The sequence below is a fragment of the Sebastes fasciatus genome, chromosome 14 (genome assembly GCF_043250625.1).
Source record: "Sebastes fasciatus isolate fSebFas1 chromosome 14, fSebFas1.pri, whole genome shotgun sequence".
Classification (NCBI taxonomy): Eukaryota; Metazoa; Chordata; class Actinopteri; order Perciformes; family Sebastidae; genus Sebastes; species Sebastes fasciatus.
Window position 1 is genome coordinate 19,093,931 of NC_133808.1, and position 16,766 is coordinate 19,110,696.

The following is a 16,766-nucleotide window of genomic DNA, read 5'->3' on the forward strand; positions in this document are numbered from 1 at the left end:
GCAGCATATGTCCCAAGAAAGAACATTCAGGAAGAAAAGCCTAAAAAGAAACAAGGCTAGTTTAAAGTGAACTGCTGAGCTTTTACAAAACTGCAAGTTAGGGCTGGTGTTACTGGATATCATGAAAAACTCACTTTTTCAGTGCTTGTGCACATACATTTGGGTATCTGGAGTGCATATCAACTCACAAATAAGACATACTGTATAAGAAATAAGACAGCCCTGTCTCTAAACTGCATAACCAAAATACATTTTGAGGAAAAGTATTACAGTCACAGTTTTAAACATGTGATTAATGTTCTAAATTGAAACAAAACTACTTAGTTAGGTATAGTAAAAAAAAAACATCATGGTTTGGTTTAAAAGGACTTCAAAACAAAACAAAAACGCAATAAATGACTGTTTCACATGGGACACGAACAGCGCCCTACTGGGGGAAAGTCATGCGTTTGTTGGACGCCCACCAGTAGTGGACATTCTCGCTTGTTATACCCGTTATTATTCAACATTTTTATTCAACGTATTTTCATTCACGGTCGCTTGATATATTACGTCACTTGCTGCAGCCGTCCGCAGACTTACAAAAGGTATTTGTGATACATAAAACACAAACGTAATCTGCGACAAAATACGTTTCCTTCCAAACGTAATTGAGACTGCGAATTAGTTGTATGGGAACGTAAATTTTAGGCGACAGGGCTGGAAATACAAGACAATCCTCATTAGAATATATCACCCACAACTTGAGAACTACCTTTAAAGAGGTGCACCCTATTTTTCTCACAAGCCAATCAGAGCAGACTGTGCTTATTCGGAGAGGGGGTCTTAAAGAGACAGGTGCTAAAACGGAGCGTTTCAGACAGAGGGTGAACACAGGTCTATTCAGACAGATAGTATGAGAAAAATAATGTGTTTTTTGAACATTAAAGCATGTAAACATGTTCTAGTAGAAACCCAAAATACAAGTATGAACCAAGAAATGAGCATGATGTGTCCCCTTTAAAACTGTCTGCACACCTCCCTGCATTTGGATGGAAGGACGCTGTGTAGATATTGTACAAGGTTGTGAAAAGTCAACATGTTCCAACAACTCAAAAACATCAGCTAAGACCATGAGTCCTGGTGTCACATCATGAAAATCCAACAAATAGCAGTAACTAAGTAAACAGATTAAAAACAAAAATGAGGTTTGTGCAGATCAGTGGAGGCCTAATGCCAAACTGTAAACATGCTCAACACAGCTCAAGGCCCCTAAAACAGAAAAACATTATCACAAGATAAAGCTGACCCTGAAGCCACAACACACCGCTACTTTGTCACAATGACACAGACATTTCGAAGCTTTTTTGGTTTATGATAAAACACAATGAACATCATCTAATTCGTAACAGTTCATAATAAAACACCCACTCTTGTGCAGCACTGTGGCCTCATTTTATTAGCGCAGCTGCCACCTTGGAGCCCGGACAGATCCTCCTGACCATAATGCACTTCTCCACAGAGCAGTGACTCTCCTGTTCTTTTGTGTGGCTCTTGGACCGGTCCTGTTGGGCAACACTGGCAACGGGCTGTGACCAACGTGAAAGGACCGGGCTGGCCTGAGCCAAGCGGCATCATCGTACACCTGCTCCTTACGCAGGAGGACCTACAGCAAAGATATTCATGGCCAAGGACGGAGCTACGGCCAGAACTAAAGCTTTACTCCGGAGTGACGTCAAAAAGCTGCCGGGGGAAGTTTCTTTTTCTTTCAAAACAGTTGCAGGCATTCAGCACAACATTTCAGTAATGTTAAGAAAAAGGCTTAACTGTTCTTTGCTATTCTGTAGCTGAGACAGAGGCTCACTAAGCCAGACTCTTCTTATTACTCCAGCACCCAAACAAAGGTTAGGAACTGTTGTAATCAGGTATGATCATACTGAAAGGTTTTAGCGTTATGTTAAAGTCAATATCATTTTGCTTGGTCAGTACTCGCTGCCACCCACGCTGCAGTGCAGAAAACCAAAACCACCCCCAAATGTGCGGATGTCAAAACTGAACTGAGAACAACAATGGTGATTGAAGCCCGAGTGGTTTCAACTCAGCGGTGCCTGCACAAAGCCAACAGAGACCTGTTCCCACATAATCAGCTGACCCTCTGCCAGCCAGGCAAGATGCCTCCAGGCTCCGCTTCGGGGTTTTGAGCAGCACATTATCGCTCAACACCGCAGCACCTCTGAGAGGCTGCAGAGGCCGGCAGCACACTGGCTGCCGGAGTAATTCTCATCGCTCCCCGAGCATTTCATGCTCGGCTCTGTTACGGCTAATTGGTGGGTGAGCATCCCGGGGCTCTGACTACATGCCCATACACAATCATGCACACACACACATATTTGGGTATGTGCGGTGGCCTCTCGCAGCCTGCCGGGTCTGGGTCCAGTGCCAGGCTCCGTCTTGGGCTCTCCACAGAATAAAGAGCAGCTCTGTTCCCCGGGCCTGCTGCACGGGATTCAGCCAGTGTTCACCCTCTGCTCCTCAGACAATACCCATTGTTCTGCTTTTTAATGAAGAAGAGTCGACATGGAAAAGACGAGAAGGGTTAGCTTAGTCACTTCCTGGGTCCCATGTAGCAAAGCATGAGATGGATGGATCACTGTAGGTTGCATTGGGAGAGACAAAACACAAGCTAACAGACGGCCTGTCAAATTATCAAAGACACAGTCTTTCAGAATATGTTTTCTTCTCAAGTCTGTGGAAATTCACTGGAGGGATGAACACGTGAGTTCATACTGATGTTTTGAAGATGATGGTGGAAGAGAAGAGAGTCTAAAATCTTCAGTTGAAGTGGGTTGAAATGTGGTGACAGCAAAGCCCAGTGTACATGATTCTCATCATTTTCATAATCAATCCTTCAGCGACTCCTCATGCTCTGTTTGAAAGCATCTGCATCTTGTGTTTCTGTACTGATTTGTCAACCCGGTCGCACGAAAAACACTTTTCTGGCTTTCGACGTGTCATTTGTACGCAATGTAATCTGTACTGTGTCCAAATGCAACCGCGTAAATATTCTACGCCCTGAACTAGTTATAATAAAAAGTGAGAAAGGCCGCTTATGGCGGGAGTTTTTTGCAAGTTACGTTTGTGACATGTTTTCCGTAGTTATGTTATGTTGTTTCTGTACGTATTTTACTTAGTTTACGTACTTATTTTAAGCCCAACCATGAAGTTTTTCCCTAAACCTAACAAAGTGGTTTTGTTGCCTCAACCTAACTGCAGACATTACTGTAGTTATGTTGCATGGCGTACAAATTACACATGAAAAAGCTGCGTCAAAAAGGCTAAAATGCGTCCTCATGACACACGGAATGTCCTTGTAATGTCGTGCAATTATACACCTTCCCATGAGACCGGCATTTATTCAGGTTTTTTCCTTTAATTTGTCACCCATGTGCATACACCTACATGTCAGAATTAAAGTATGTAGATATTGAATTACAAAATAGTAATAAAAAAAAGGTGCAACAAACATTTTAAACATGATCTTTTCCACAACAATACAACATTGGAAACGATGACAAAGCAAACGCTTAAAGCAGCATTAATCAATGTTTTTGGCTGCCTGGGGGCAGAACTTGACAAGCTGAACATCAAGCACACATTTGACATACTGTCAATGTGACAAATTACTCTTCAATTGAACGTGACAACTAGTTGTGTGATTAATCTGAGGAGCAGATTTCAGATGCAGGACCTCGCAGCACAAATAAACAAGCAGCTCAGGGTGCTTCAGGAGCCTCTGACCAAAGTAGCTTAGATGTAATCTGGACAGACAATTAAGAAGAGCAGCTACAACAACAGCTAAGCCTACAGACCCCATATGGCATTTAAGCAAGTAATGGCTGTAAACTTGACAGCAGTCATGATATTCAGCAAACACTGAAGTAGCTGGTATCCTGGATGTGGCTATAATTTGTATTTGATGTCTGTGGCTAGCTGAGGCAGAGGAGCAGACATGAGGCCTGAGCTGGATTCCTGTTGCACCGAGTCATTTTCCTGTGGTTCAGCGTGAAGCATATAGACCGGCTCGTACTGTACATGGCGCTCACACAGATTGACTGCAGTCATTTCACATGCTTTCAGCCAGCGTGCACTTATAGGCCGAGAGACTGCCACTTTGAAGCGTTGCTTATACCCTGTAATGGTCGTGCTAAATGACAGCGTTGGATTGATTAGGCAATAAGTGCAGAGCGGATTGATCTACTGGGATGTTGATATGACCAGTAGCTTCACTGGGAGATCAGCGTTGAGCTGTGCAGAGTAAACATCAAAAGGGCTGCCCTGACACTGGCTCATCATCATGTGTGACCCATCTTCTTCTTGTTGTAGAGTTGTCTCAACAACACTATGGCAACCACAGGAGAGGTGAAGACTTGCAAACATGCTTTCCAGAGTAACTACAGAGCGATTTTCCCTGTATTGTGTATAGGAAAACCGAAAAAGCTCTCAAAACACTACAATCAGTAACATTTACAAGACACACAAAGAATTAAACAAACAGCAAACTGCTTACTGAATAACTTGTAAACATTAACAGTGAATAAATTCCATCTTACACCTGCATGGAAATCTGCCCCCTTGAGTGCTTTAAACAATGAATATTTGGGTTTAATCTACACCTCACTTCATGGCCAAGGTCACATGTGAATTGGCCTCTCTTATCACGGCAGAGGCCTTGCATTACAATTAGCCTAAGTCTATTTCGAAGATCAGCCCTCGGCTCCAGGGATTCATGAGACACAGACTTCAATGGGAGCTTTTCATTTAGAAGAAAACGCAGACTCAGCCGGCAGTAAACCCCGGCGTTTTTCCACAAAGTGCTACTACGGTCATATATGCTGGCGAATGCTGGTATGATAGCACACACAGTCTTATCCAAGCAAGGCGTGTTCAAATTTAATGAGCTTAAAATTATGTTTAGTTATGTTAATGTACATAACTTGGAAATGCATACCATTATGTAGGCTACGTAGACATGGACAAGAAACATGTTTCTTACTTTTGTCCAGTGTTTAGTGTGTACGAAGAAAACTCACTAAGCTTAGACATTATAAAATGATAAACTTTACAAAATCACAGTCCTCATTGAGCTTATTGACCTTGGAAACAGCAGTTGACAAAATAATCTCTACTCAAGGTCCACTTACTCAATTATTCCATGGCGGGCACCACAAGTTCCTGGAGCTTTTGACCTTCAGTTGATACTGTTTAGTCAACCACATTCTTCATGTTTACTGGAGTAAAACAGCTGACAAGTTGGTGGAAACTGTTTTTTTTCTACTGTACAAAACTTAACAAGAGTGAATGGCTTCTTTTATATGGAAACAAACAGCCCTGGTATCTCCAGTTATTACTGTGAGCAGCAGACACAACGAGGGCTGGGTTCCACACGTCAACACTTTTTGGGCACTGTCTGAAATTAAGTATAGAGTATGAATACTGCCAAGTACCCAAAATAGTAGAGTTGTTCCGATACCAATACCAGTATCAGAAATGCATCCAATACTGCCCAAAATTCGGGATCGGGTATCGGTGAGCATGCAAGTCTATGCATCAATCTGATACCATAATTTATTAACCACGGAAAAAATGATCTTGTTTAAACGCCCTGAATGTATCATGGCTGCCACTGGCAACTACTGTTTTAGAGCAGCGGAGAAGAACGGATTGCAGGTAGTTTGTCACATGACGATAACAAACAACGACAGTGCGGTGCTAGTGGAGAGTGTAACCGTATCGGTATACTCAGAGCGAGGAAAATGTGGTAGTGTAGTAAACAGCTGTTAAATAATAATATTATAATTATATGTATATATATATATATTTTTTTTTTTATCACGCTGGTATTAGATCGATACTCTGTACCGTCGGTATCAGGAAGGAAAAATGGTATCAGAACATCTCTACAAAATTGTCATCAAATGCTTCCTCAGGTTCTTAGTATTGTTTGCTTATTATTTGAAATTGTATTTTATGATCTAATTGAGGAAATGAGGAAACTTTGGTAATTTTAGATTCACTGGAAAAAGGCCATTTCAAAATAAGCTTAAAAAAAAAACAATAAATACAAGATGTATTTGCTTGTAATAGTAAAAAAAAAAATCTGCCAATGAAACGAGAAAATTCACTTGGTAAGATTTCTTGAAATAAGCTGTAATATTTAAGCAGTTCAAGATAAAAACAGATCTTGAAATTAGCTGGGGAAACTCATTTGGATCTATATTTCACTAGTATTAGGAAGAGCTGTGTGTCACAATGAGCCTGTAATGCTCAAAGGTAGTATTGTTTTCACTTAACAAGATATTCAAGATGCATTGTCTAAAACAAGTCCCTATATCTCACTGAAATGGTACTTGTTGAGTGATTGTGTCTTATACTAAGTGTTATGAGATATTTTGACTAGCTGAGTTTTTGCAGTATAAGAATCAAATAACTTGTACAGCTGTAGGAATTAGCCTTATTCTCTATGTTTGGTTACGCATATTATGTGGTCTTGCTCAGATGACGGAGGTCATGAGTTAGCATCTGAAAGGAGGCTTTTCACAACACGCAGCATGGACCCAAATTCAAATACTGTATGTCCTTGAAAAGAAATTCAAGGGTTAAGCAAGGCGAGTGCTTGAATGTGGTGGCACACAGCAGAAGCCTTTAATCCAAACGGTTCCCTGCTGTGATCCGGGGTTTGCCTGTTGATCAAACATACGAGGAGTGGCAGGTAAACAGTCCTGCTGCTACTCCACGCCTAGGGAAGACTAGCATCAAAATATCTGTGATTGTTTGTTAGGTATGTTACGATAGATAAAGGACCAGATGAAGGAAAGAAATGATTAATGAGTAGGTGAAAGGGCTGTTAATCAGCAGCCAAGTACACTTAAATGTTGATTCGTCATGTTAGGACACAAAGACAAATAAGAGGCGTGACGAGGTATCATCCTAATCATCTGCTATTCAAACCCAAGTGAGGTCATCGGAGTCACACGGTGCCACTCGCTCCCGCAATCAATGGAGCCAACGGCCTTCAGGCACGGCTGAGACACATTAGGGTTTAAATGGTAGTAAATAACACTAAATGCTGTGATTATAGCACTAAATTCTCCTAATGCTGGAGGGCTTCCATCCCGCCAAGAGCTGAGGCATCAAGCTGGCAGCAGGGGAGGAGGAAGGGAGGGAGCGGGGGAGTTCCTGACACGCCGGGAGGATCGGCTTTTCTGACAGCCAGCCCACCAAATCCTCCAGTTAGACAGGTAGATTTTTTTCTTACCGGAAAGCATAATAAGGATTAGTTTTGTACACCAAATGTATGGATCGTAATCGTTCTCTCATCCCTGACTTCTACTGCTCAGAGGGTTTATAAAACCCAGATGTAAGAGGGGGGAAACCTCAGTAGGTGATTCTAAAAGCAGACGTGATTAAGACCCAAATCCCTCCGAGGTGTGACGTCAAACCTCTCTACCCCCAAAGTCTGCAGCCTCCAGAGCAGAATGGGATTCATCGGTGACTGACAAGCAGCAATCACACCACAACACTACACGGTCGCACATTTGACGTCCACCTAAACTTGATCCACTTTCTGTAATGGGCTTACGGGCTAAAAAAGATCTGCGCCCATTACAGGTCATGCACAGTAGACAAAGCCCTGTACCAGAAAATAAATATAAATAGATAGAAAATTAAAGGGGAGTACAACCTAAATTAAGTATTCCAGTATGATATGTCCATGAAAAGTTCAATCAAAATTAGTGAACATGAGCTCCTCTCTCTCAAAGCCAGAAACCAGAGAGGTAAGTCTCAAACTTGTGATGCGATAGGGTACAAACAAAGTCTGGAGCTGCTCCATACACAATGAATGGGAGACTGATTTTGTGGACTCACAGAATGTTTGTTTTCTTTTTTATATCCCAATGAGCGTTACTCTATTGTAGCGTTGTCAGTTGTGAAACAGAAAATGTTCCCATATACTCAGATCATTCCCCTGGGTGCTCTCAGTGTCTAAAATCTCTCACAATTCGTTGGCTGTATTTCGAAACTGCATACTGTACTAGTAGTATGTACTGATTTGGCCAAAATGTAGCATGTAGTATGCGAACAAAAGCAAAATCTACAGTATGCCAAAAATACCCAGATGTCATACTGATTCAGAAACAATCTCCAGTATGCATCGGACCAGTCTACTTCACCTACTGTATCCCACAATGCAAAGCACTGGAACAGTACAGGCTTTGGTCCCAATAACAGTAACTCAAAATGACATTTTTCGTAGCTATTTCATCACTAAATTCACTTCTGAAAATGTTTGAGGAGAGAAATCAACTGTGTAGATTTTGAATATTGGCAGTTTTACGATATTAGATGGGGAATCAAACATTTGCTCCAATGTTTTTGGAGTTTAGAAGCTCCATAAACTGCCGTGACAGTGGATTTGGGAGAGAGTTGTTCAGGTTTACTAGTATTTTTTGGACTGTCTTAGACCCTAGGAATAACATGTATGAATTTTGAAAATGGGCGTAGTTCCACTTTAAACATTTGAATCACGCCGCAGTAAGAACCAAGTCAAATTCCTTCTACTGAGCAGCTAATGTTTATGAGAGCAGTAGGCCAGGCGACAATCACGTTTGACCCACATTTCACCAGCTCTCAAATTTCACTGTTCTTCTATTTAGGCCTTTATTCACTCAATGGGGAGCTCTGTGCTGGAAACTCTCCTCATCAGCAAAAAGTTATTCGTTGCTCACAATAATGGGCTCTATAATAATGAGAACATGGTGAATAAGTCCTTCTAAAATCAGTCAACATACGGGTGATGGTTTGTCAACCATTAATATAAACACTTTTCCTGCTCCGTATAACTGACCTGAGGGCACTCTAAAAGTCTGGAGGATCTTTCAACAACACCAGGAATGTGCAGCATTCACTCCCAGGTAACATAATTGTTGACAGACGCTGTTGACACTTTATGATGTGACAGATGTTTCAAAAAGGAGCTGGCATGCTGGGCACTTAAGAGCTTCAGTAGTGAGCCAGCGTCTGGACTCATAAAGTTGGAGGAAAAGACGGCCATAAAAACAATAATTTGTCTGCAGGTGTCTTGGAAATTTACAGAAGCATTGAGGCTGGATGTATAGGATGCTAAAAGAGAAGACTGATGCACTGTAAACATTTGTGTTTAGGGTAGGGATGTCAGATGCATTCACAGTCAGCGTCCGTCGTCTGACTATCGATTGATAACATGCCGCTGATACGCTAAAATGAACTAAATGGGTCAATTATTTTTATTTATTACTTAAAGGCTACATGCCTCTGTTTTATGTAATGTTCAAATGTTTTTAATAAAAGAGTACGTGTTGAATTACAGTACAGGGGATTTATTGTTGTTGTTTTTTACCGTGGTATCGAATTTGGTATCGAGAATCGCGGAAATTCACTGGTATTGGTATCGACTACTAGATTTCTGGTGCCGTGACATCCCTAGTTTAGGGAGCCCAAATGTCATGTGTTGGTGTATTTCAGCATGGTGTGGCAGAAAGTTGAAGCTTGGTTGAGTTAAAAAAAAAAAAAAAAAAGACAAATATGAGTGTCAGACAGTCCTGCTGCATCACTGGGGGTGGCAGTAGCTCAGTCCATAGGGACTTGGCTTGGGAACTGGAGGGTTGCCGCTTCAAGTCCCCGCACGGACCAAGTACCGAGTGTGAACTGGTCGTTGGAGAGATGCCAGTTTGGCAGTCTTTGGCACTGCCGAGGTGTCCTTGAGCAAGGCACCAAACCCCCAACTGCTTGGGGCATAGGGACTAGACTTGGGAACCGGAGGGTTGCCGGTTCAAGTCCCTGCATGGACCAAGTACTGAGTGTGAACTGGTCGCTGGAGAGTGCCAGTTTGGCAGTCTTTGGCACTGCCGAAGTGCCCTTGAGCAAGTCACCAAACCTGCCTGTCAGGCTCGCTCTGACATCTCTCCATTAATATAGGTATAGGTCCTGTTTGTGCATGAATGTAATATGTAAAATATAACAGAGTGAAAAAACTGAATTTCCCCTCAGGGATTAATAAAGTGCCTTTCTTCTTCTTCTACTTTGATAAGGGTTGAAAAGACTTTAAGAAGTGTTATCTAACCCTAAAATGTGTATATTCAGTGTGCAAATCTCTTGGACCTCTGACACAAGTGCCTTTTTTCTCCCCTGAACAACAAAGGACAGGCGTGCTGGACAAACAGAGAGGTCCAACCTACACACACAGCTGTCCCCGTCCCAGGACACACTGAAGAAGCATGGAGGGGAACAAAGACAAAGACAGATGGACAAAATGTTATTTTTTACTTACCAAAACGGTTGCAAATCTCTCCTCCAGTTCACCTGGCTCTGGCATGGGTAGTTTCAGAGGCATGTTGTGTCCTCTGTGATCAGTGTGCTGGTCCATGCTCCCTGCGTTACCCATGGTGGGACCAACAAGTACAACTTTTCTCTTCTTCTTCTTCTAGTTGAGGGAAATCTCCGCACAAAAAAAGGAAAATATCCGCACGTCCTTTTTGGTTTTTGTCGCCTTTTAACAGGTTTGTTATATCCCGGTGTTCAACATAAAGCACATGTGAGTGAAGCAGTGTAATAAAGCGTCGGGTCCGAGCAGCAGCAGCAGCAGCAGCCTCTGGTGAGGCATTTTCACGGAGCAACCTGGAAACTTACGGACCTTTTCTTCGCTGTTATCCGTATCTTGCACAATTTCGGCTCCACTCCCAGCCGGTAGTTATGACGACGACCATGATTCACTCGTCTGTTAGTGAGTATAGTGAGTAAAGTGAGCTGGCTTCACTAATCCCTCCGCTGCTGACCAGCTAGTTAGAGGAGGAGGAGGAGGGGGCTCCACACACACGCTCATCATCCCTCCCTACAATGAGTCCTTTCAGGGGGAAGCCTCCCACTTCTTCTGCTTCTTCTTCTTCTCGGGGCGTAGCTCCCAAAGCCGTAGCTAAGGAGATGATATGTGTTCTGTGTTGCATTGTGGTACTTCGAGTTCATTGTGAAAGACAACAAACTTGCAACAAAATGATGCAGTGGTTAAAATGTGTGTTCAAGTATATGTTGTTTTTATGTGTAGGTTATTGATTAATTAAAATGGGCCCCTTTGTAGTTCCGGTTGCAGTGTTTGTTAATGCAATGGCAATATTAAAGGGACTGTTTGTAAGAATCAGAAATTGGTTGTAACAGCGACACCTGTGGCCGTAAAGTCAACGAAAGTCAGCGTCCTGTTGCTCGCGCTCGCCCGTGTGCACGTGCTAACTGAATGTGAGCGAGCATCCGTCAAAACAGTGGGGCGACAAACGTCAGCGAAAACCACAATATCACTTTATATTTGTGTGTTCACATTGTAAAAAAAGTGGAAAAGTTGGTTCGCTTCATATTTGTATCTAATTAAGTATGTTTATGTAAATGTCTGAGTAAAACCAAATAAAGGGAAAGCAAAATGAAAAAAAAAAAGCGTGTTCAAGCGTATATGTTGTATTTAAAGGGACTGTTTGTAAGAATCAGAAATGCTTGTTAACAGCGACACCTGTGGCCGTTGAGTCAACGGAAGTCAGCGTCGGGCTCGCGCTTGTGCTCGCTCTACATAGACATGAACGAGCATCGCTCAAAACAGTGAGGCGACACACGTCAGCTAAGACCACAATATCACTCTATATTTCAGCTGCTTGGCAGTAATGTCAGCTGACCAGACGAAGGTCTCTCCATGAATCACTGCTGATCCTAGTGTTGGCCTTTCCTGCTTCAGCCTCCCGACCGCGGCCGGAGGAAACAGGGAACATACCGGCACCCGGTCAGAGACGATAACGTTTCTCGTTGCGGAGCCCCGTCACTTCACAAGACATGGGAAACCTCTGTTGGTCTGGAGGAGCTGCAGCATTTATTTCTGCACAAACGTCCACTGTACCATTCACTATATATTCTCAGAGCTACTAACTCTTCTGCAGTGTGTAGTGTGCGGCATGAAAGTGAGGTGGAGCGAGTTGAGTGAAGGCAGGCAGGCAGAGGAGCAGAGGAGCAGAGCACAGCAGAGACTCCGGCCCTGGAGACCAAAGCCACGGTCTCCCCCGCGTCCTCTGACTGTCTTTTTTTACATCACACAATTATACTGTGCCATGGTAGGAGAAGCACAGGTGTAACCAACATTAATTAAATGTCCCAGTAGCAGTGCCAGTGAGATAGCGTGCACTGCACACTGCACATTACCAACCATTATACCTGAATATAATGCAGCAATTATCATCATTATTGGTTACACCTGTGTTTGACAAGTGAAAATGTCCTGGTTAATTGCACTCAGTAACCACTCCTGTAATTACCAACCTATTCAACATACAAGGCTTACCCACAATAATAAACTATTGTAAGAAACAAATGTTTAGTTATGTAATTAGTGTCATCTGAAGAAATAAAAACAGATTATTATTATTTTAGAGGAGTTACAGTTAATTTGCATATTGTGTAAAACAAAAATAGACAGAGCACATGAGGAAATCTGTGTCTGCTGCATCTGTCTCCTTCTAAATGACGGACAGAGTGCCCCTACCAACCTGATAGTGTGTGATACTTGAAATCAGAAACAGAAAACAATAATATGAAGTCATTAGGAACAAATTGATTGACAAAGTCATTAAAGATTGGAATTATAGAATAAAGCATTTGTGAGATATGACAAAAAGTCAGAGGTAGGATGATGGTTAAAACAGCGTGATTAATATTAGTTGTACCTGAGTTAAAGCATGTTTGAAAACCAAACCATGAAAAGTAAATATTATAGTACCTTTAGACTCACAGATACAGATATGACTGATGTTTTTTCTTTTCTTATATAGTGTGTGTATCTGTTAAACTGGGTGGTGGCAAGCTGCTGCATACATTTGCTCTTACAGGGGTAAATAAAGTTGCATTTAATTGAATTGAATAACCGTAAAGCTTAAGTGTGAGTGTGGCTGCATTAATAATAATTGACTTCTTCTTCAGAGGCCTCCAAGAGAGGCTTACAGTGGCAAACTGAAAATACATTTCATTCATTTAATCTGTTTTCTAGAATTCAATTCTGTACTCAGAGGGAATGTGTTATTAGTTTAACCTTTCCCGTCTCCTACTCTTGTCTCTAACATCTCTCCTCAGCCAATGTCCTCAGGACAAAACCTTGAGCAAATACAGACAGGTCTTTTGTCCTGATTATATCTGTGGATTTCTGAACTTTAAAACATTCCCTGAGTGAGAACAATGGGCCATTTTGACACGGAAAGCACTCACACTTGTTCGCTCTAGTAAAACTCAAGAATTATTGTATACTAACAGTTTTACGATAACACGGCCACTGACACGTTTCTGCTCCCCCGAGATCTCAACATGCGTTGGGATGAAATCTGATCTGCTGACAGGGTGGGGACCCACATTACGCACAAGAGGGTGACATCAGCATGCAGCGCTCTGGAGACGATCCAGAGGTTCTCCAGATGTACAGTGGTTTCATTCAGGCTGCTGGACTGATTCAACGGGGGAGGGAGGGAGGGTGTCACAACTGACGTTGCTGGCTGGACACACTGAGGATGCAAAACACGGCCGACTGACCTCATACGATCATTACGTGTTCCAACTTAAGCTGATTTGCTCTGTCTGAAGACCCCTCCCCTTGTGTTGTGTGATGGATGTACTGTGTGCTACATGTTTATGCACTTATTGGATTTTATTTACTGAGAGGACGTTGCTCATTCTGCTATTCATTCAAATTAATGGTAACACATCAAGAATGCAAATACCACTGTGAAGGAAGTAGCTCAAAGGTCAGAATTCAGCTCAACAAGTACAAATACATTAAGGATCAGTATTTGGATTCAAAAATACTAATTAGAGTTTAAAACAAGAATAGTTTGTATACATACATCCAGCAATTGAGCTATAATGAAGATGTGGAATTTAAAATGTTAAAGTATTATTCAATTTAAGATAGTGTAAAAACATCAAATAATTAAATAATATTAACTTATCCCTCTGAGACCGGTGGGATTCCCAACCAACTTTAATGTCTTTCAGAGGCTGTAGCTGTTCAGTTTTAAGGTTAGAGTGAAGCTGCAGATATCATATGAAACTAAACCTAGGAATCCATTGCTGCTAATCATGTCATGCTTGCTTGTCGGGAAGGAGGCTAAATAACGCTCCAAACTTGGCCAAACAAGGAAAAACTGTCATGGCCATTTTCAAAAGGGTTCCTTGACCTCTGACCTCAAGATATGTGGATGAAAATGGGTTTTATGGATACCCTTACAGATATGCTCACTTTATGATAAGTGCAAAAAAACACGCAATTTTTTGCATGCAGGATAAATGTGTTATTTTCGCCTATTCTTAAATGGTGTATTTGAATATTTCAGTTTCCAAAACAGAAATGCTCGCTGTCCAATTGCAAAAAAATGCAATTCTTGCAGAAATCACAAAATGTCAAAAGTTGTTTTTATACTAAATCACAGCGTGGCTTTTTCTATGGTGTTCCTAGAGGTCTTGGTGTCTTAATTTGGTATTTTGAAGGGATTATTGATCATAATAATCAATTCTCGAGGGGTAAAAAATGGTTAAATTTAGCACCAAATCTGTGTAACAAATGGTATCAACCCAAAAATTGCTGAAACAACTTATGAGACATAATAAAGCAAGGAAACAGCCACTACTGTATACACCTCTATCATAATGTTCAAAAACCTTATATTCTTTTTTACAATTTATTTTAAATCATGAATGAATTAATTATTTTTTATTTCTTATTAATGACTAGGACAACTTGACACACAGTGCTGAGCTCAAATTAATCTTCAGGTTCCCAGCTTTCAGATGATGTCCACCACTTCTATGTGACATACTGTTGACCTGCTAGCTCCCCTTAAATATCTCCTGTACTCCCGAAAAAGACAAAAATGGGTCTATTGTTGGTCTCAGAGGCTTAATGTGTAATATTTATGTTTAGTTTGTGCATATCTTAGCAGACCATCTATGTTTATGTTATTTATGTATTTTGAGTGGGAGGCATGTATTGTAAGATTGTTTTTCTTCTCTCTGCCCTTTTTTCACCATGATACAGTATGTGTACTACTTTGTTACAGATCACAGCCTAAATTTTGTGTACAATTTTGTGTTGACTATTTAAATTTACTACAAAAAAATAAAATAAACAAATAATGATCAGTAAATAGGGAAGAAACTGTATTTTAAAGGACCATAGACTTATATGAGCAGGTGGGCACCTACTCACCCCCTGTTGCTCCCCTATCTGTGCATGTGTACAGTATTCCTATGCTGGATTATTACATGGCTCCATGTTTGCTGTGTGGTAATCTGATTAAACACAAATTAATCAGGAATATGCACCATTTGAGCAATTGTTTTTTGACGCAGTTTAAAATGTGTTTTAAAAATGCACATATTCTTAAAAACAACTTTTTAGGGGACCCTAGTTGGTAATCTAGCCTCGTGAAGGAGGGACAAGTTTCATTCAATAATAAATTATTAGTTCTTATACACACAGAAGCTTATTATGCATATGAACATAAACTCATGTATAATACACATTTGATTCTCATATGAAAATAATTCATTTTTATTCTAAATACATGAGTGATTGCGCAGTTGGACTCAATAAATCACCTATTATCTTGTCACAATAATAAACAAATGGACCTCATTGTACACTGACAGCAGAGTGGTGCATGACATAAGACAGACAATGAATGAGCTTTAAAACAATAACAATAATAGAAAGCTTCTCTCCATCAACTCCAGTAAAAACAATTGAGGATCATGTGCTGCCTTACAAGCGCCCCTGACACAGCTGATAGTGACTCACAGCACAACAACAACAAAACGGTGATGCCTTGACGTGAATCTCGCCTTTTACAGTTAATGTCTGTGCTCTTCTAGAGAATACTATATGCAGACTCAGGGAGGTTTTTGAATGTATGTGTGGAGGGGGCACCTTGCAGCTGCATCTCTGAGAGGTTCTGGGGGAATATAAGAGACTCCAGATATATCCACAAGGAAATATAAAATGCAAAGGAGATGCCAGAAATAAAAGCAGCACAATCAAACCACTGTGTGAGGAGGCTCTCAGGGAGTTCATTTGGCTGCTCAGTTAAGAAACATCTGTGCAAATGAAGTTCTCTTTAAGTAAGAGAGAAGACTCGTGGAGTTATGGCCCTCACAAGGCTGGAGTGGAGCAACAAATGTGTCTTTGTATTGTAATTTAAGGGCTTCAGCGATTCAAACAAGTAGAGATGCAGATCTAGCAGAGTGAGCAGTGATCCTGTGAATCTCCAGATCAACAACACCCTCTAAGGGATGTAAAGTGTATTGCGTGCTCTGGATCAGACTGCTTTATTATACACACAACTTTCTCAATTCTTTTCAGCTTAATTTCACAAACTCTTTAAAGGGAAACTAAAAAAATCATGTAATTATGGGCTTGATGAAATTAACCTCTGTTCCAGGGCTTCACATCTGGACACAATGACTCTTTTTATCCACAATAGCATATAGTGGCCATAATGTATTTGTTCCTCTTGTTACATGAATCAAGCCATGATCAAGCCCTTTAACAGCTGTATGCTTATTTACACCCAAGATGTGAATATTTCAAAACATCTGCCCTGCATTGTGTTGTGCAGCATAGCTGAAATATTAATTATATAGCAGATCCACACACAAATGGAAGGTAATATATAATGCAAGGC

General features: G+C 41.1%; 1 protein-coding gene across 11 annotated transcripts in view; it reads right to left on the reverse strand.

Moving 5' to 3' along the window:
- The window catches only part of fmnl2a (formin-like 2a), a 61,874-nt gene extending 50,919 nt beyond the window's left edge, over positions 1-10,955 (reverse strand). For 8 of the 11 annotated variants that reach the window (XR_012597167.1, XR_012597166.1, XM_074659495.1 and 5 more), the window contains exon 1: positions 10,346-10,954. Coding sequence is in view for 9 of the 11 variants with exons in the window: in XM_074659495.1 (XP_074515596.1) it covers positions 10,346-10,459 (114 nt within the window). In the remaining 2 variants the exon portion in view is untranslated. Of the gene's footprint in view, positions 1-10,345 lie in introns of all 11 variants that reach the window. The other 3 variants (XM_074659493.1, XM_074659488.1, XM_074659494.1) reach the window with 2 other exon arrangements.
- Between the last annotated feature and the right edge of the window lie 5,811 nt (positions 10,956-16,766).